Source organism: Drosophila nasuta, chromosome X (genome assembly GCF_023558535.2).
Source record: "Drosophila nasuta strain 15112-1781.00 chromosome X, ASM2355853v1, whole genome shotgun sequence".
NCBI classification, from domain to species: domain Eukaryota; kingdom Metazoa; phylum Arthropoda; class Insecta; order Diptera; family Drosophilidae; genus Drosophila; species Drosophila nasuta.
The window spans coordinates 28,056,653-28,078,635 of NC_083459.1; the positions used below are offsets into that span (position 1 = coordinate 28,056,653).

At 35.2% G+C, this 21,983-nt stretch overlaps 2 protein-coding genes across 3 annotated transcripts; both read right to left on the reverse strand.

Annotated features, from left to right (window-relative positions):
* Window positions 1-2,071: 2,071 nt before the first annotated feature.
* LOC132795012 (antigen 5 like allergen Cul n 1) lies at window positions 2,072-8,043 on the reverse strand. Of its 2 annotated transcripts, none has more exons than XM_060805402.1 (3): window positions 7,941-8,043; window positions 3,374-3,753; window positions 2,072-2,397 (listed from the first exon to the last, which is right to left on the reverse strand). In XM_060805402.1, exons 2-3 carry the CDS (start codon window positions 3,619-3,621, stop codon window positions 2,145-2,147), a joined length of 501 nt encoding a protein of 166 aa, XP_060661385.1. In that variant the 5' UTR covers window positions 3,622-3,753; window positions 7,941-8,043; the 3' UTR covers window positions 2,072-2,144. The 2 variants fall into 2 exon arrangements, with proteins under 2 accessions (XP_060661385.1, XP_060661384.1); XM_060805401.1 differs by lacking the exon at window positions 7,941-8,043 and adding an exon at window positions 4,434-4,657.
* A 2,244-nt stretch (window positions 8,044-10,287) lies between these two features.
* On the reverse strand, window positions 10,288-18,802 carry LOC132796743 (uncharacterized). The gene is made up of 4 exons (XM_060808006.1): window positions 18,749-18,802; window positions 17,812-18,676; window positions 11,340-11,413; window positions 10,288-11,162 (listed from the first exon to the last, which is right to left on the reverse strand). Exons 1-4 carry the CDS (start codon window positions 18,752-18,754, stop codon window positions 10,443-10,445), a joined length of 1,665 nt encoding a protein of 554 aa, XP_060663989.1. The 5' UTR covers window positions 18,755-18,802; the 3' UTR covers window positions 10,288-10,442.
* Window positions 18,803-21,983: the final 3,181 nt, after the last annotated feature.

Here is a 21,983-nt window from a genome sequence, read left to right on the forward strand (position 1 = left end):
ATACATCGGATAGGCTTTTATTGCAAAATGTCCAAAGGACATTCAAGGATTTTAAATATATCCTTAGTTATTATCCATAACTACAGTAAAAAGGATATATAGAAAAAATCCAAAAAAAAATTTCATCAAATGAATGAACCAAATGATGTTTTAAACGAATTTGATATTTTGGCGGTTATTTTAAAATTTAACTTTTTTAAAAGTTTAAGTTGCGGCACCAAAAATATTCGACCATTCGACTGCTTAAAACCTGGCAAAATACCAGGCGAACATAAATCAGCAGCAAGCAGAAATATGAAAAAAATCACTTACTTGCCCAGTGGCGCCATCTATCGTAAAATTTCGCTACTACTAAATAAGCGTTACCTTAAAGTATGCAACAAAAAACTGCATATTTTTAGTAGTGCACTTGGGCGCCAATTTCAAATTTCAAATTTGCGAGTATTTATGCTTGCTGCTGATTTATGTTGGCCTGGTATTTCAGCTGGTGACTTGGTGGTTTTTGGCAGTTCATGATGATATCCAGTGGCCGGTCGGTCTACTTGAAGCAGCTGCAGAGGGTGAAAATTGGTACATCATCTGGTGAAATACCAGGCGAACATAAATATCAGCAGCAAGCAGAAATGCAAGAAATTAACTTGCAAGCTCAGTGGCGCCCTCTAGAGTCTATTATTGAAATCACAATTTAAGTTGGCGTCTAGTGAATTAAATAATTGCGCGCCAATTTCAAATTTTAAATTTAACGGTAACCGTCAAAAATAAGCAAATTCGTTAAAATTCAAAAAAAAATTTGTATTTTTTTGCTTTTTGGCCATATTCCTCAGGCATTTGAAGGACGATCGGGATGTCCTTTGGCACAAGGATTGCTCTTATAAAGCCAAACTGATTGGTGCAATCAAAAGGACGAGTATCCTTACAGGATCAGAGATAAATTCAATACTTTGTATACAGAATATTTAGTATATCTTAGCCATATCCTTCCTGATCCTTGCAGGTCCTGTGTGTCAAACGAAGCCCTTTGATGAGAGCTATCATCCTGCCAAAGGACATTGAAATCGTCCTTGTAGTTCTTGAGATATCCGGAAATTAGAGACTGCGAAATTCCAAATATTTGATCCTTAGATTATCCTGCCTTATTTTGATGCCGATCGATGGAGTTGGTCCTTGCGATCCTAGCAATATGTGTCCTTTGAAAATCCGACAGGATATGGCCGAGATATAGCGAATTTTCGGGAAATTGTCGATGGTGCACCCTCAAAGTATGCCACAAAAAATTTATTGGAAGCGAACGTTTTTTCAAATTTTATTAACGTTCGTAGCTTAAAAATTTTTAACGGAATTCCTTGTCGGTTGGTTTTAAATCAGTAGCAAGCTGAAATACTTGTAAATTATGAATTTCAAATTGGCGCGCAATTGCACTACTAAAAAATTCAATTTCAATAAATTTTGTTGCATACTTTAAGGTACATATATTCATTAGTAGTGGCTGTGTACAATAGATGACGCCACTGAGCAGGCAAGTTATTTTTTTGTATTTCTGCCTGCTGCTGATTTATGTTCGCCTGGTATTTCACCAGATGATTTGCTAAATTTTCACCCGATCCGGCAATTTTAAGTTGGTCACTAGAAACCGTCAGGAACTTCTAAGAACAGCTTACTCAGCTAGTGCGAAAACTTCTAGTTCTAGGATAACTTGAGAAAGACAAGGACTTTTGGGATGAAATTTTGCGGTATAAAAGTCCTGAGCTAGTTATTTTACTTGTTGTATCCGCATTTCTTTGATTTTGCTATTATTTTTGTTGGCTATTTCACATTTATAGCATATCAATGCAAGTTCCCTAGCGAAAATGCCTACAACGAAATATGGGATTTTTAAGGCATTCTTTATGAATTGTAGCAAAAATTACTTTTATAGAAATATTGAAACATACCAAGCTTTGGATAAACGGAAGTACTTTTATTTACGATATTGAAATATCCTTTTTGAGATATTTACAAAGTACGCAAAAGTACGCAAGTTAAGGACAATTTGTTTCCCCTGTTTGGGACAAAAATAGCGGTTTAGTGATAACGGTATTTTATTGGGGAAATAAGTGCAGGGGCAAATGAGTGAGAATTACAACATATTATATATTAATAATAGTTTAACCTGCCCAGGTATTATAGCTGTAGACCTCATTATCCGCGCACAAGTTGGTGTAATTCGGATTGCGACCCTTGATACACTCAGATGCAGGTGGTCCAGCCCGATAAATGGGATTGTTCTGGACATTTGTGACAGCATAGTTACAAGCCAGTAATGTGGCATTCACTCCACTTGCGTCTGTAAATCGGGTGATAGTACATCCAATACGATTCTGTCTCTCATTCACCATGGTGGTAAAGTGTCCGATGGCTCTGAAAAGAGTAGTATATATAGTATATAGTATATATATCTATATCTATATCTATATCTATATCTATATCTATATCTATATCTATATCTATATCTATATCTATATCTATATCTATATCTATATCTATATCTATATCTATATCTATATCTATATCTATATCTATATCTATATCTATATCTATATCTATATCTATATCTATATCTATATCTATATCTATATCTATATCTATATCTATATCTATATCTATATCTATATCTATATCTATATCTATATCTATATCTATATCTATATCTATATCTATATCTATATCTATATCTATATCTATATCTATATCTATATCTATATCTATATCTATATCTATATCTATATCTATATCTATATCTATATCTATATCTATATCTATATCTATATCTATATCTATATCTATATCTATATCTATATCTATATCTATATCTATATCTATATCTATATCTATATCTATATCTATATCTATATCTATATCTATATCTATATCTATATCTATATCTATATCTATATCTATATCTATATCTATATCTATATCTATATCTATATCTATATCTATATCTATATCTATATCTATATCTATATCTATATCTATATCTATATCTATATCTATATCTATATCTATATCTATATCTATATCTATATCTATATCTATATCTATATCTATATCTATATCTATATCTATATCTATATCTATATCTATATCTATATCTATATCTATATCTATATCTATATCTATATCTATATCTATATCTATATCTATATCTATATCTATATCTATATCTATATCTATATCTATATCTATATCTATATCTATATCTATATCTATATCTATATCTATATCTATATCTATATCTATATCTATATCTATATCTATATCTATATCTATATCTATATCTATATCTATATCTATATCTATATCTATATCTATATCTATATCTATATCTACTTACGGTCCTCCTCTTGGTCTATATACCTCCATATCTGCACTCGTCGCATAATGATATTCATCGAACCAAGCCGCAATCCTTTGACGCAGAAAATCGGCTATATCTCCGCTGCGTGTGTAGAGAATACTCAGATTCTGTCCGGAATAACGATAAGTTGGCGTATTCCGGCATTCATCGTGGGCGAGGCGACATTGGAGCGTATTGTAGGCGGATATCTGGGCGAGAGTCGAGTCCCAGCTCATTGTGGCCATATGGAGAGCGCTGGGGAATCCAGAAAGACCGCCGCCAGCGATTAGATTGCGTTTCTCATTATGGAGCTGGAGTATAAGCGGAATATGGGCATCGATCGGGACAAATTCACCGCTGCAACCGCTCACAAATTGCTGGAGGTGGAGAAATCAGATATGTGAAATTGAATGTAAATAAAATTAAAATATATATATGGTATAAATAAACATGTATTTTGGAAGTATAATATATATATTTAAATGAAATTGCAATGGAAATAAATAACACAATTCACAATCAAATAAACAGGTCAGAAATGTTCTCATACAAGGCACAAAACCAAAAACAAATTGAATAAAATGAGTATAGCGAAAATAAAAGAAAAACTTATAAATAAATAAATATGTAAATGACGCTGATGTTGTGCAGTTTGTGTGTTTTAAAATAGGGAATATCCAGAACGTGGCAAGAGGTTTAAAGTATTTTTCAGTTTTGAGTCTGAAGTCTGAAGAGAGATTTATTTGCTTGCACACTTTGACTTACAATTTAAATAAATATCTGGCAAATATGTTGTTTGCCATTTTGTTTGGCAAAAACGTAAATAAATATTTATGCAGTCTTTGGTCATTACTCAAACAATAATTTGCAACAGCAAAAGAAAAGGAAGGAGGACTGAAGATGGCAATGGAATGGAATGACTTTTGCAAAAATGGCAATAAACTTTTAGCCATGCCATTCTCTCTTGGGGGGACAGACTTTAGTTAATAATGCAATTTTTGGGGGTTATCCATAAGTCATGTGCATTCGAAATTGTTGCTTGTTGCTTGTTACTTACGCCACTGTTGCCGCAAACGACATGATGCAATCCGCCCGGACACAAAGCCGGATCGCAATAGTTTTGTGCCACAGCCAATGGAATGAGTACGAATTCTAACAACAGCAACAGCAGCCGGAGCACTTTGTATGATGTGTGCAACATTGAAATTGTGACTAGAGAACACAAGAATATATATCTATATCTGTGTCTGTGTCTTGCTTCTCGCTTGAGACTCTTCTCGATTGTTATTGTAAACTGCGCGACATCGCCAGCTGAGCTATGTTTATTTATAGTCAAAGATTGAGCACATATTTGAACAATGCGGCCGGACAATAGTAAGGCACATATTGCATTCCAGTTGGCCATATTACAATTTATCTGGGCTATGATATCGACTCTCGACATGCGACACATCTGTTGTTGTTTTCTCGAGTTGAGTCTCAAGTCGAGTCTATACAAATCAAAAGTGAGTTATTTTCACTCCGTATCACACTCAACAGCAATAAAGCAAACACCCGCTGATTGTTCCACACGGCGCAGGCATTTGCATACCTTTAATGTATGTGCACGCGTTACGTATACGTAATAAATTTCGCACGCAGCTGCTATTCGTGTTCCTCTCTCTCGCTGTCGCTGTCCGCATCTAAAAGTATGCAACGCCTGACGTTAATGAGCTGCGCTACCTTTCTCTCTATCTCCCTCTCCCTCTCTCTTTTAGCTATCTCTTTCTCTGCTTTCAACTTTCAACTTAGCTTGTGGCTAATTGATTTGCCATACACGAACTCTTGACTTTCCTATGAACCCGATGAACAAACTATGTGAAAGCCACTCGACTGACCATCGTTGGTTAGTTTGTCGCATTAGCTGTTGCATTATTGATTCTGTTTCACTTTACAATCAAAAAGACAAAAAGAACTTTTGGCACTGAGTGAAACACGCGTTAAATCATTCTCTTTTCCACACAAAACTCACGCAAAAGCCTTTTTACCTAATTGAAATACAATTTACCACACCTCAACCTCTTCTTTTTGACTACAGTTTGCCCTTTTTCTATTAGAGCGCACTTTTTTTGAACATTGATTAAAGCTCATGCAAACATTTGGATCATCATTAGTTGCGAGTTTTAAAGTTAAGTAGTAAGCTGCTAAGCTGCTTTTGAACAAACCAAAAAAAAACAATTATAATTATTTCATTTATTTTAACAACTAGTTTAAGTTAATTGCATTTTAATGCATGTCAAATTTGGTTTTGCTATCTACACAGAAAGAAAAAAGCATAAAATATTGAACGAAGATTTTTTAATCTCAAAATTAAACCGAGCGAGTTTATTCTTAAATCAAGATTGAAATTCTACAAACCATCCTGAAACTTAAGATTATAATCTTGATTGAAGAATGGAACAATCTCAAAATCTAACAAAGAAGGCAATATCTTAAATCAAGATCAAAAAATCTTAAAGAAAATTCCAATTTTTTGAGAAACAAAAACAAAATTCTTGAATTTGATATCTTGTCGAACTTAAAAGAAGATTTTTTCATCTCAAAGCGATGATTAAAGAACAAAATCTTATTTTAAGACTATATTAAGATCGAAAAGTTTTATAATCTGAATTCGTAATCTCAATTTCAAAACATTTTTAAATCAGATTTAAATTTTAATATAAGATGTTTTTGATCTTAAAATGCAAATTTAGCATAAAAATCTTGATTCAGTATTTTTGTCAACCTAAAAATCATAGTTCTAGATTGTTCTTTTTAGGATCGAAAAGTTGTTAAGTCATGATTCGTAATCTTATTTTCAATTTCGAATAAAACATTCGTCAAGATTTTAATCTTAAAATAAGATAAGAGAAATATCTTTATTTAAGATTTTTTCAATCTAAAAAACAAGTTTCAACATTTTTTTGTAAAATCGAAAAGTTCTTAAATTAAGATTTGTAAATTAAAATCTTAAAATACCGGTTTCTGGATTTTTTTAAACTAAAAATCTTATTTCTAAATTGTTCTTTTTAAGATCGCAAAAATCGTAAATCAAGGTTTGAAATTTACTTTTCGATCTTGATTTTTTTTCGCTGTGTGGTTTACGCATTTTCCTATTGCAATTTTCTCATCTAGCTGGCAAATTCTTATGCATTCGGCACTTGACAGTCGGAAAATGCATTTCAGTGTTTGCTTGACAAGCGCTGCCAACTCATGCATGCGTTTGGCCTGTCAACTTATCGACATGAGCAACAACAAAAAAAAACCCTATAAAAATGTAAATAAAATGTGTAAAAATGAAATATTTGAGATTTATGAGTGAAATTGATTGTGACACAACCGACACACTCCTTTTTTCTCCTCCCCTTGCTCTCGCTCACTCCTGAAGCGAAAATTTTAGGTGTCAGTCAACGGTTTTTGCAACACTTGAAGTGCATTCGTTTTGATTGTTGTGCCAGAAGAGTTTGAGCTTCAGCCTCAGCCTCAGCCCCAGCTTCGGTAACAGCATCTGACTTTGACATTTACATCTCAGACGTCAGGCTTTGGCATCGGCTTGAAGGAAACTTCAATTTTGATTGACCTCCAATCCCCGCACCTCATCATCATCATCCATCCTGTGGCCATTCCAAAAAGGGCTGACATTGAAGTCACCCAGAACTTCTACCCTTCCTCTGTCTCCCTCCCCTCCATCCAGCCAATCAGTCCCAGTTTTCAGTTTTCATTCCCAGGGCTCAGCTTTGCAGCAAATCGAAGCTTTTTTTTTGTTCGTTCGTTCTCGTCGCGCTGATGTTGTTAGCTTCAAAGCTGACAGACTGCTCCCGACGGGGCAAGCTTTGATGGTTGCCCAGTTGCAACGAGCCCTTAATTGAAATGTTACCTGCACCTGCATCACTCGATGATGCCTGACAGCGTCTCATGCATACTCTACAACGGAGACGCGTCAGAACGTCAGTAAAGTGAGAACAGGTCACAAGTCAGAGCAGCTCAGGTTTGTCTCGATTGCCGCCAAGCGAGCTCATTTCTAATTAGTTTTGCGGCTATTCAATATTCAATATGTAATTGACACTTCTTTTTATAATCAAACAATTTTCAAAAATTGCTAAACCTTTTCTTTTTTTTTTTAGCAGGCTTTTAACCTTTAAATGTCTTTCTTCCATTAACTATTTATACAGGTTATTCACCTTTCTTAAATTAGCATACTTTTTCAAATAATACTTATACAAAATATGTTATAAAAATCATTATTATTATTTTGATACGGTGTCTAAAATTCGTGATGGAATGCTCAAATTTGTTGTGAATGCATTCAATTGAAAATTTATAGCAACATTTTATCATTATTTTGTCTGCATACTCTAGACTTTTGTGTTCTTTCTTTATGATTTTCTGTTCTGTTCACTTGACCATCAAAGTCTAAGGAAATAATAACATAATTTCACATCTACAGCGTGTGTTTTAGTCCAGCACATGTGCAAAGTATCTGACTGTATTTCAATTTATATCATAAATCATATTAATAATCTAATATCAATAAACGCATACTTACGCCAATAGAGACAAAAGCTTTTCTCTTGTGCTCTGCTGCGTGTGTTTGTCTTCAAAGCTCACTCAAAGCTTCAATAACGTTGGAGGAGTTGAACTCGTCGCCATCAGCACTAGAAATATGATAAAAGCAAGAAAGTCAATGGCAGACTTACGGATTACCCTAACAAAAATGTTGTGTATGAAAATTCAAATATTATATTCTATTATATTATAATTCTCTTATTTGTAGCGTGTGACACTTTTTACAATAAAGTTCAATTTAAACTTCGTAAGCTTAATTTTTCGGGCTAGTTATTTTCTCATGAGTTGGCAGGACTGTTAATAACATCTATGCAAAATTTCATGTTAATGTCATAATCAGTAATAATAATGATGTTGCGCATTTTTATTATATGTATTTATTGCTAATAAGCCGCAATTGTGTTAGTCTCCAACAAATAATTTTTAGAGAGTAAAGTATTAGTGAGTAACTTGAGCTAAGGTGATTCCCCAAGCACACAAAAGAAACTCTGCCTCGAAAGCTGAACAGATTGTAAAAATAGCAAAAACGAAAACGAAACAAGTAAGACAGCGATAGTTGAGTATGCTCGACTGTAAGATACTCGCTATTCATTTTGAATGAAAGCAAATCGGTACTGTTTTTGAAACATACCGAACTAATATACCACAAAAATACTAAAAATATACTGAATGTTATATTTGGTATATTGATATAGTACTACATTTAAAAAGTAAAACAGTGCGGTATTAATTATAAAATATACCGAACTAATATACCACTAAAATACTAAAAATATACTGAATGTTCTATTTGGTATATTAATATAGTACTAAGATAAAAAACAAAATATTATTAATTTTAAAATATACGTAATTATTATACCACAAAATACCAAAAATTACCAAAGGCTATATTTGGTATATTGGCATAGCGCTACATTCAAAAGCAAAACAGTGCGGTATTAATTATAAAATATACCAAAAAATATATACCACAATAATCCTAAAATATACTGAATGTTATATTTGGTATATTAATATAGTTCGAAGTTTAAAAACAAAACAGTACTAATTTTAAAATATACCAAATTATTATACCACAAAATACCAATAATATACCAAAGTCTATATTTGGTATATTGGCATAGCACTACATTCAAAGGCAAAACAGTGCGGTATTAATAATAAAATATACCAAAAAATATATACCACAATAATCCTAAAATATACTGAATGTTATATTTGGCATATTAATATAGTACTAAGTTTAAAAACAAAACAGTATTAATTTTAAAATATACCAAATTATTATACTACAAAATACCAAAAATATACCAAAGGCTATATTTGTTATATTGGCATAGCACTACATTCAAAAAAAAAACTTTGATGTATTATTATTAAAATATACCCAATTAATATACCACAAAAGTACTGAAAAATATACCAAAGGCTATATTTCGTATATTGATATAGTACTACATTTATAATGGAGTGTAAAATATACCAGATTGTCAGCCAAAGCAACTAAGAAACATAGTAAGTTGGCATTTTGTATAATACAAAAGTATTTTTTAAATAACTTCTTGAGGAATCATAAATTCTGTAGTTGTTATTGTTGTTACCTATTCGATTTTTGTCAATTGGCGGATGCGAGAGTGGGCGTGGCAAAAATTTGAAGCAAACTTGATCTGCGTGCAAAGATAACAAGTGCTGGCGAAAATATTATGATTATATCTCTATCTCTAATAATCTCAGAGATCTAGGAGTTCATGAGGACAGACAGACAGAAAGATGGACAGACGGATTATATCGTCTCAGCTGTTGACGTTGATTAAAATATACTTTATAGAGACTGCGATGCCTTCTTCTGCCTGCTGCATACATTTCTTGCAGACACAAAGTTATAATACCCTTCTACCCTTCTAGTAGCTGGTATAAATAGTAAAACGAAAACGAAACAAAATATAGTTATATAGTATATATGTAGCATAAAAATAAAGTGGCTTATAACTTTCATTTGGCTGATTGCAACTCTTCGCTAACAGCTAAGCACAGTTTGGCCAGCGCTGTCCAGGGCTGTCCACTCGGCATTAAAGTGCTGCTGCCCACTTGGCATTGTCAACTCGTGCATTTAACCTGTTGAAAGCAAGAGCACAAAAGGGTTTGTTTGGGAACAGCGCAAATGAATTTGGCCCGCGGGCCCTGGGAATTGTGACTGGGAAAACAGAACAACAGCAACAGCGAAAGCAACAGCATTATGGCTAAAGGCGTCACACGGGTCGTATGATTTATTTGCTGTTTGGATTTTAAGCAAACACACAAAGCGAGAGTTGTTTTTTGTGACTTTTTATTTAATTATATTATTTTTATTTTGTTTGTGCTTCTGTTGTGTTTTGTCTTAATGAGTATTTACAATTTGAGAGTTTAACAATAAAACAAACAAAACAAAAAATAAAAGTGGTAGGAAAAACAACAGTTATGACAGTCTCGCATTGGCTGCTTACCAGCCGCTGGAGGCCCAACCACCCTGAGGTGCCCAGCCACCGCCGCCGCCACCGCCTCCGCTGCTGCCTCCATAGCCACCGCCATAGCCGCCAGCTCCGCCTCCAGCGCCAGCCTCAGAGATCACCTTGACGATTTGAACGCTGCCGGAGCTGCCGCCAGAGTAGCCACCGCCATGGCCACCGCCAGAGTAGCCACCACCACCGCCGCCAGAAGACCAACCGCCAGAGCTGTGACCACCGCCATAACCGCCTCCATAACCACCGCCATAGCCGCCAGCTCCGCCTCCGGCACCAGCATCAGAGATGACCTTGACAATCTTGACAGTGCTGGCACCGCCACCGCCATGACCACCGCCATAACCACCGCCGCCATAGCCGCCACCGCCGGAGTAACCGCCGCCGCCGCCGCCAGCTGACCAGCCAGCACTGCCACCGCTGTAGCCACCGCCGCCGCCGTAGCCGCCACCACCGCCATAGCCACCGCCGCCGCCGCCTTCAGAGATGACCTTGATGATCTTGACAGCGCCACCTCCACCGCCACCGCCATGGCCACCGCCAGAGTAGCCGCCACCGCCGCCGCCCGAAGACCAGCCTCCACCGCCACCGCCACCGACAGAGGACCAGCCGCCGCCTCCTCCACCTCCACCGCCTCCGCTAAGAGCGCCGAGGAAGCCAGCGTGGGCCATGCTGCATGCAGCGAGCAGACAAACGAATACCTTTTGATAAAAAGGACAACAAAATGAAATCACTTCACAAATAAATCACAATCACAAAAAAAAAAAAAAAAAAAAAAAAGGAAAAACAAATCGAGTCGAATCGAGTTGAGTTGAGTATGCAAATGATGTGGAAGGAAATTCGTTAAATCCGTTTACGAGATTTCCCATTGAACGCACCTTCATCTTGGCAAACACTCGGTATGAGTTGTGTGTGTTGAGTGTGTGTGTGGGAGCTGTGTGTGCGACGTTAGCTGAACTTCAACTGTGCCAATGCAGTGGCAAAGCAGCGGCTTTTATGCTCAAAACAACATCGAACAAACACCGAATGGGCGAAAAAACAAACCAAGCAAGCTAAGCCAAGCAGGCAACAAGCTGAACTCTCCCACTCCCCAAATAGCCAAAAACATAACACGAAGCATATGCTAATGTATGACACTCTAATTGCTTGTCCACGCGATGCTTGCGCTCGCATCTCCGATTATGCCATCATCAACATCATCGTCATCATCAACATCATCATGATCATTGAAGTCTAAGCCATGCAGCTAGCAGCATCGCGAGGTGTCGGTCGATAGCCTCAAGTCTTCACTCTTCAGTCCCTTTCCCTGCCTTACTTCCCTCTCCCTTCGATAGCTTATCTTCACACCCGCCTTTAGCTCTCTACTCAGAGTATTCGGCTCAGTGTCAGAGCGGAGATCGTAACGGCTATTTGGCAGTGCTCTTTATTAGCTCGTTATGCAATTCATCAAAAAAATACCAACAACAACAACCACAACAATAACGTGGACAACAATAACTTCAGCAACAACATGCACTTGATGCTAACACAACACACAAACACACACACACACACACAATGCGCATAAGCGTCGCGTTTTCCACTTACAAATCGAACTTCAAAGCGAACAACTCCACCTTTTGTGATACCCTGGCCACAAAATTGGCAAAAGAAAAATGGGTTGACGATGATTGCAATTAAATTCATAAATTCAAGTTAAGTTAACTACTCTATTGAGGGTTGTGGGCGAGCTGTATAAATCAACTTAACTAAAATAACAAAAGATAAAATTAAAAAATTATAAAATAAAAGAAAATTAAGTGGAAATGAAACGAAAGTGAAATGGAATGAAATGAAATGGAATGAAATGAAACACAATGAAATGGGATGAAACGAAATGGAATGGAATGGAATGGAATGGAAAGGAATGGAATGAAATCAAATGAAATTAAGTGAAATGGAACGAAATGAAATGGAATGGAATGAAACACAATGAAGTGTAATGAGTCGGGATGAAAAGAAATGGAATAAAATAAAATGGAATGGTATGAAATTAAATCAAATGAAGTGAAATTAAACGAAGTGAAATGAAATGGAACGGAATGGAATGGAATGAAACACAATGAAGTGTAATGAAACGGGATGAAAAGAAATGGAACGAAATGAAATGGAATGGAATGAAATTAAATAAAGTGTAATGAAACGGTATGAAATGAAATGGAATGAAATGAAATGGAATGAAATTAAGTTAAATGAAACGGGATGAAAAGAAATGGAATGAAATGAAATGAAATGAAATGAAATGAAATGAAATGAAATGAAATGAAATGAAATGAAATGAAATGAAATTAAATGAAATGGAATGAAATTAAATTAAATTAAACGAAGTGAAATGAATTCAAATGAAACACAATGAAGTGTAATAAAATGGGATGAAATGAAATGGAATGAAATAGAATAATAGGATTGAAATTAAATTAAACGAAATGAAGTGAAATGATATAAAATGGAATGAAATGAAATGATACGAAGTAAAATGAAACGGAATGAAATAGAATGGAATGAAATAGAATGAAAGGAATGGAATGGAATGAATGATATGAAATAGAATGAATTGAAAGGGAATGGAATGAAACGAAACGAAATAAAATGGAGTGAAACGCAATGGAATGAAATGAAATAGAATGGAATGGAATAAAAAAAGTGAAATCAAATGGAATAAAACGCAATGAGATGTAATAGAATGGAATAGAATGGAATTACATTAAATGAATTTATACGATGTGAAGTGAAATGGAATGAAAATGAAATGAAATGAAACAATGTGATATGAAATGAAATTTAATAATATGAAATGGAATGAATCGAATTGAAATGAAATAACATAAAATGTTGTTGGCAATTTTCAGATTTCCATTGCAAAACCGCCAATTAAATGCCAAATGTCTTCATTTTCAATTCAAAATCTTCTATTCCGATTAATGTTAATGCCAATGCTTGCTTCTACGAATGTGGACAGAAGGATGATATTCATTATGATCTCATCTCGGATCAATTGGCTTTCATAAAATATAGATTTACCTCTGCGGCATGTCAAGACTACTCGAAAAGTCTTCTGGTAATTAGCATTAACCTGCTGAACCTGATTTATAAAATACAAAAAGCCACAAAAAAGGAAAAAAATAAAAACAGTAGCTTTCAAAATATGCTCATTTAAAAAAGGCTTAATAAATCGTATCGAAAGAATGTTTTAACTAAAATTTGCGTAGTTTATAATTAGCTAACATCAGCTACCAAAAAAAAAAAAGATAAAATGAATAAAAATGCAAAACAAAATGACAACAAAGTGAAGAACACATACAAAAGAACAATGAAATTAAATGTGGAAAGCAATATAACAAAAATTCAACATTCAAAAAGATTTACTATATTTGTATAAGTTGCAGACTAAAGACGTTTTATAGTTACTACTATATAAAGTATATAAAATAAAGTATAGAATAGAGTATGAAAAAATCACATTTTGCTTTATGCTTTATTAAATGTTTAAAGGCATAGTAAACCATTTTGATGGGTACAACAAAGTCTCGACACAAAGACGGATTAATTTTAATTACTTTTCAGGGTGTTTTATGGTCGTTATTACTCAACAAGGGCATGCGGTAGTCGCCTTGGCAAAAAACCAAAAAAATAAATAACAAAACTGAAACAAAGAAAAAAACAGAACGGCAGCCATCATCTGTTTGTTTCAATTTCGATTTCGATTTCGGTTTCGATGCCCCGCCGACAACAACAAAAAAAAAAGAGAAGAGAAGAGAAGAGAAGAAGAAAAAAAGCGATGCTCGAGGGGGTCACTCGGCATGCATATTAATTGCTTGGCCCCCACAAAATGTTTAACTGCTTTGCAGAGCAGTGTTCAATGCGATGAAGAACCGCGGAGAACAGTAAACTTAAAGCGAGACAGAGACAGAGAGAGCGAGAGAGAGAGACAGAGACGGGTGGAGCAACCTTCGTTTCGACACTTGATAGATGGCAAATACTGAATGTAATAATTTTCCCCGTCTGTGGGCCACGTTAATTGCTTCATCTTCATTTCGTATTTCGTATCTCGCATCTCGTATTTGGTACATGACGGAAGCCCATCGAAGTCACGACATCTGGCTGTTAAACAAAACGCAGACCCGCAAAACCCAAACACACAGATCCAAGACAACCTATACTCGTATATAATCAGAGTGTATCGAACATTATTATTATTGTTATTAAAACTTGATTCAATTTACGAGAATAACTCCCTAATACAAGCAAATCATTTTGATGAGGGTTCAACTTTGTCGATTTTCGGCTTTTCGCTTCACAAAAAAAAACAAAAAAAAAACGAAACTTCATTTAAAGTTTATTTATACTTATTCGTCTATTTTGCAGACGGGGGCCAACGAAAAAAAAATCCCCGAAACAAGTTTTTGTTCGTCTTGCACAACTTTAAAAACTAGAGTTAAAGAGGGAGTTACGTTTGTATTTACTTTTGTGAAATTCATAGGATGAACAAATATCAATAAAAATAAAAAATAGATTACAAATAACATGATTCGGGTATTTGATGTTAATGCGCATATTATGTGATAAACATATAGATGACATTTTGCAACACTACACCTGTTCAAAATACATTTATAACTGTCTTACTGATCCATGCCAAGGCAAGAGGATTAACTTATTCTCTCAATTTGCATATCGACAATTGGCTTTTCAAGTATTTTTGCTAAATTTGAATCGAAGTTGAAGGTATACTTAAAGTGAAAAATATATTATATAAAAATACGCTTTTCAACACTGGTAATTTGCAATTAAAGCTTTTTTAAATTCCTTTTAGAAAGTCACTTAAAGAGGCAGCATAAATTGCAAGAATTAAAGGTTAAAGCTAAAGCTGATGAGAAGTTTGTAAGTTTTTCCAAGCGCAATAAATTACATTTTACAACACTGTAACACATGACCTATCTTATTTAATGACATTTTACAGCACTGTAACATATGAACTAATATGTATCTAATGTCTTATTTAATGAATTTAATATGCATGAAACTAATAAATAAAAAATAAACAAAGAGTGAAATGGGCCAAAAGTGAATGAAAACAAAAGCATCATTTAGCTGAAGAGAGGAAGAGAGATGAGTCTAGCATACATAATGGGACGTAATACATAAATTATCTTGCTCCATTTTTGTGGAGTGGGATTATGCGATTTCATGTGATGCGATTTAATGTGATGCGACTTCAACTTGAAGCAACTCGAAAAGCGACTCGCAGCGACGACGCCTTTCACTACATGGCAAAATATTAATGGGTCTTATTTAAATCAAAAGCTTCCGACCCTCTCCAACGGATTGCCATTTATTATTACGTGTGGCGTATATCATTATCATTTCCCGTCCCCGTCTGTCTCGGACTTGAACTTACTACGGAGTAGTGATACATTCATTTATTTCACATCATCTTTTCTTTTTCTGCACATTACTCTTTTTGTAGCTATTAGCACTCGAAGCGTACTCAACTCTAAAGTGCGATGGTGGGATATTCACTCTCTCTAGTTATTTTTTGTTATGTTGTTTTCCTCTTTTTGTATCGTTTTTTTTTTTTATTTGAGATATTCTTGAACACGTAGCAAACTTAAGTTGCTAGCAACTGAACAAGTTTTGCTTTTTGATATTATGCACTTGTTGCAACGCTTTTTTGCTGCTTATCTTAAAATTGTTTTTGAAAAGAATTTGTGACAGTTTTCTTTAAAATTTCACATTAGAATTTCATCGAATAATGCAGCTTAGTTATTTTTATTTAATTGCACATGCTGGAATTAATTTTAATCTGGCTTAGAAAAGCATGCAAACTTCTTAGTATCGAAAATTGCACTATATTTTGTATGGTGTGGATTAATAGTTTATTTCAAATTGTTTCACTAATTTGAGTATTTGTTAGTTTTACATTAGAAATGGATTACTTTGTAGTTAATTTTAGTTCATACTTATATAACTGAAGGCACTAAGAGTAGATTACTTTACACAACATTTCTTTAACAAATTACTTTTATTATGCAATTTTCTTTTTAAATTATGTGCACTCAACAATAAAAACTTTAAATTGCGCATATACATTTTATTATATTTTGTCCTCAATTCAGCAATTAGAAAATAACAAAAAAAAATACTTTAAAAAATATTTTCAACTAATATAACTAATGCGAAATGGCAAAGCGAACTTTGGAGTTTGTGGGAATTTGGGAACAAGTACAACAAGACTTTCCCATCACCACTCAGATTGTTTAATTGTTTTGATTGGGTCAATTAGCTGCAGTCGATGATGGATTACAGCTAACATCAGTCCATCAGTTAATCATTAAGGGCTTCACGGCTGAACTGAAGTCGAGTCGACCCTGAACTTGATGCATGATGATATGATGATGTGCTTTGCATGCGCTTGAGGCGGCAACAAAAAAGAAACATGTAAGAAAGGCAGAGACGAGTGTGCTCGACTGGAAGATACCCGATCCCATTTCATCTATAGAAGCAATATAATGCTGCTTCTTTGAATATACCAAAATAAATATATACCAAAAGTTATATATGGTATATCAATATACTACGACGTTAAAAATATACCAGAGTACAAAATATACCAAATATCATTATAGTACGGTAAAAATATGCCATAGAGTACAAAATATACCAAAGGTTCTATATGGTATATCGATATACTATTGCATTCAAAATATACCATTGCGGTAAAAATATACCACAGAATATAAATATAACAAATGTTATATTCTTTATATCGATATACTATTAGATTAAAAATATACCAACAAGTACAACATATCCCAAAAGTTATATTTGGTATATAAATATATAGTTGCATATATACACTGCAAAATATACCAAAGGTTATATATATATACTATATCAATATACTGTTATATTAAAAATGTACCATAGAGTACAATATATACCATATGCTATAATTGGTATATTAATATACTATTAAATAAGTATATTATAGGCTACAAAATATAACAGATCATTAATACCCTTCTGCTCTTTGGGTAGCGGGTAGAAAAACGCTTGTCTGGTTTTGTTTTTTGGTTTTCAACATAGTTGTAAATTTAATAGAAAAAAAAAACAGATTAAAGATATAGTAACAACATCTACAAGGCTAATGCCGTTGCTCAACTCTCGTACAACAGAAAACAAAGCGAGTTGTCGCCTTCTTGGCATATCACAAAAGGAGGTATGGAAGTGTGTGTGTTGGTGTGTGTGTGTGTGTGTGTGGATGAATGTAGCTCAGTCAAGAGTCAGCTTAATCCCAGCCAGAAGAGCCACCAGTAGACCAGCCACCGGCACCGCCACCGCCACCAGCTGACCAGCCACCACCGGAGCCGCCACCAAAAGATGCGCCTCCAGCGCCAGCATCTTCGCTAATCACACTGATGATCTTGACATCCTCCGCCTGGTGGCCACCGCCTCCGAAGCCACCGCCAAAGTGCGCATCGTGTCCGCCATGACCGTGTCCATGATCGTGTCCATGATCGTGTCCATGTCCGCCCTCTTCATGAATCACCTTGACCACGCTCACTTCACCGCCAGCTCCGCCGCCATGAGAGAAGCCACCGCCATGGGAGAAGCCACCGCCATGGGAGAAGCCACCGCCATGACTGTGACCGCCGACATGCGAGAAGCCAGCATCGTGTCCGCCACTCTGAATCACTTTGACAATCTTCACTTCACCGCCTTGGGCAAAGCCACCGCCATGTCCATGATCGAAGCCACCGCCATGAGCGTGTCCATGATCGAAGCCACCACCGCCGCCGCCTCCGCCGCCATGTCCGTGTCCTTCTTCGTGAATCACTTTGACAATCTTGACTTCGCCGCCAGCATGACCATGATCAAAGCCACCGCCATGAGCGTGTCCATGGCCATGATCAAAGCCACCGCCGCCGCCTCCGCCTCCGCCGCCATGTCCGTGACCCTCTTCGTGAATGACTTTGACAACTGTGGCAACACCGCCTGCACCTCCTCCGCCATGACCGCCAGAGTAGCCGCCACCGCCGCCGCCTGAAGACCACCCACCGCCTCCACCTCCACCTCCAGAGGACCAGCCACCGCCTCCTCCTCCTCCACCGCCACCGCCACCAAGGAAGCCGCCTTGGGCGAGGCTCACACAGGCAATCAACAGGCAAACAAACAGCTAAAGATTGAAGGTAAAGCAGTTGGGTTTAAGTGACTCTTCCTTTGTCATCCTTTTTTTTCACTCTCTCACCTTCATTGTGTTGTCGATTCTGCTTGGGTTCAGCGTTAGCTCTTGTCTTGTAGATGTGGACGTAGGTTAAACCTTGAGGTTTAGTCAGTTACTAATATGGATAGCATGCTCGTTGGCCACTATTTATACGGCAGCATCCCCCACAAAATGTTTGCTACCTGAAGAGAAATGCGTGGCCACAACGATGACACCAACAACAACAACAACAACAACAACAACAAACTATAAGAAATGAAGCAGAAGCAGACTCTAAAACAAACACAACAACCATGAACTATCTCTCAGGTTATCCAACGCCAACGCTGAGCGAGTTCATGACCTGGAATTGTTAATCTCTTGCCAAATATAAATGCTTCGTTGTGTTGTCGATACATCGATACACATCGTCAACACCAAGTCAACAATTTGATTGCCTTCGACTGCATGCCAAAGTACAAAACTGTTGCAATTGCAAAGCAGACAAGTATTCATTGAATATACCAAATGAATATACTAAAAAAATACTAAAATATACCAAAAGTTATATTTGGTATATCACTATATTATTACGCTAAAAGTTCAACACGCATGTCAAAGTATATTCCAAAAATACTAAAATATACCAAATGCAATACTTGGTATATTGCTATATTTTGACGTTAAAAGTTCAATATGCACTTCCAAGCTCAACATGTATGTAAAACTTAATATACTAAAAAAATACTAAAATATACCAAATGTTATATTCTGTATATCACCATATTATGATGTTAAAAGTTCAACATGCATGTCAAAGTATATTCCAAAAATAATAAAATATACCAAAGATTGTATTTGGTATATCACTACATTATTACTCTAAAAATTCAACATGCATGTCAAGTATATTCCAAAAATAATAAAATATACCAAATTTTATACTTGGTATATTGCTATATTTTGACGTTAAATGTTCGATATGCACTTCCAAGTTCAACATGTATGTAAAACTTAATATACTAAAAAAATTCTAAAATATACCAAATGTTATATTCTGTATATCACCATATTATGATGTTAAAAGTTCAACATGCATGTCAAAGTGTAATATGCATGCCACTGACAAAAATACTAAAATATACCTTAAGTTATTTTTGGTATGTCGATATACTATTACGTTAAAAGTTCAATGAAAAAATTTAACGCTGTTTCAATTGCAAAGTAGATTTCAATTTCACAAGTTGGCAGCACTCTCATGTCCAGTTGACAGTCTAGAAGAACTGTTAAGCTTAAGATGTAGTTCAAGTAATTGACGCTAATGATGATATGATGACGAGATCAATGATGATGGAGATCAAGATTTAAATTCAATCTTCTACAAATGTAAATACTTAATAATAATAATAATTTAAAATTATGAGACAATCTCCAACGATGAATTCCTCTATTAATGCTTCTTGAAAATATGTAATTCAATCAATTGCAGAATAACATATTCTCAATAAACATTATACTTTTATACAATATTTTATTATTATGCATCCTACAATTTGCAATAAACTTTAAATTATACTATCAATATTTTTTTGTAGAATCATATTCTTATCAATTTTTGTTGGACAAATGCAAGTGTCTTGTATTTGTCAAGTAGGGTTTGATTTGCTTCATTTTTTGTCAAAGTGCATTTACTCTATAAAATGTAGTAATTTAAAGACTCGAATATATTCAAAACTGACAATAGAAATCGTTTATTTAGAGCAATATTCTTTCAATTTCGTAAGAAACGTAAAATGATTTATCAAAATCAAAATTTAAAACGTTTACTCTTCCTATTTTATAACATTTTAAAGGCCTGCGAAGGCATTAGAGGGTAATTTGTAGTCGAGCATCTCACATTCTAATATGATACTCTCTTTTGGTTTTGCTTTTTTGCGCATGTCACATTATTGACGCAAATTGCAAAACTTTCTCGTGTGGAAAGAAAACATTTTGTTTTGAATTTTTGGCAAGGAGTTTTAGGGTCAACTCATTTTTTTGCGTCTTTTTATTTTTTTTTTGTTTTGGAGTGAAAGAAATGAGCATGAAGTTGGTGAATTAAAATGCATCGACATATTATGCAAATAGGGAGTTGAAGGCCGAATAAAAATCAAAGTTACAAATTAAAGTCAACAGGTTGAAAGTTTGATGAACCTGGATGAAAGTTTGTAATGCGCTTAGGAAGTTATTTCAATAATTTCATTAATTAACTAAAAACTTGAAAAGTTTTTAATACTCTTAAATAATTTCGTTCGTACTTCGAATCGATCAATAATATTACATTTTATATTAAAGAAGCACATGAAATCATAATCATGTGTTTCCACATTTTACATTGACAAACACAGAAAATCAGCAGAGTAGAGAACAGATGCATAAATACAGTGTGATAATCACATTTGTCATTCAATTTGAATCGAATCGAAAGATGTAATATTTCGTAAACTGGAACTATTAATTATCGATTCGTGGAAGCATGAAATTGCAAGTAATTTAAGTTTTTGACAATTGCAAATTACAGAAGTTGACTTAATTGCATTCGAGTGTCATCGAGTCCAACTGAATGCCATCTGAGTGCGTATAATATGAGAGTGTGAGTGTGAGTGTGAATGTGAGTATGTATGAATGTACATTGTACATATATTCGAAAGTCAGACACTTGAGTTTCAGTTGCCTGGGGACGCCTTCTGTGTTGTGGTTGTTGTTGTAGTTGTTGTTGTCTGTGGTTTGTGTTGTGTTTGTTGTCTGCGCTGCTTGTTGTTTTGTTGTTTGTTGTCTGCTGCTGGCTGTTGTCTCTTGTCTCGCTTGTCTCTCTCTTGTCTCCTTGTCCACTGCTGCGGATGTCGAATGTCGAATGTCGTAACAGTGTCGCTCTTAAGCCCACAGCTCTCAATTTGCTGATGCCCCAATCAGCGGCCCCAATTAATCATGCTACGCCCCAACTTGCGGCTATAACTTCGATAAGACAAAGTCGAGAGGAGTACAGAGAGAGAACGAGAGCGAGACAGACAGAGCGAGAGAGTTCCGCTCGATCAGCTGATCAGAGTCAAAAACAAAAGACATTAAAGCTTAAATGCAGCTACAAAACTATAAAATATATCTATATACTATATATCACCAGATCCTAACTATAACCAGCGGCACTGTCATGAACAGCAGCTGTTAACCGGTTTCTCTTTTGTAACAACAACTTGAGGAAGATGGACTAGTTGATACCTTAAACTAAACTAAACTTAACTAA

Bases quoted from the DNA above. Each gene is read 5' to 3' on its own strand.
- LOC132795012 (XM_060805401.1), bottom strand. From the start codon at position 4,577: ATGTTGCACACATCATACAAAGTGCTCCGGCTGCTGTTGCTGTTGTTA. The intron at 3,754-4,433 runs GTAAGTAACAAG...CTCCACCTCCAG, and splicing joins TCGTTTGCGGCAACAGTGGC to CAATTTGTGAGCGGTTGCAG. The intron at 2,398-3,373 runs GTAAGTAGATAT...TACTCTTTTCAG, and splicing joins TATAGACCAAGAGGAGGACC to AGCCATCGGACACTTTACCA.
- LOC132796743 (XM_060808006.1), bottom strand. The intron at 11,414-17,811 runs GTGGCTCTTCTG...GTTGAAGTTCAG, and splicing joins TGCCGGTGGCTGGTCTACTG to CTAACGTCGCACACACAGCT. The intron at 11,163-11,339 runs GTGCGTTCAATG...TTTTATCAAAAG, and splicing joins GAGTGTTTGCCAAGATGAAG to GTATTCGTTTGTCTGCTCGC.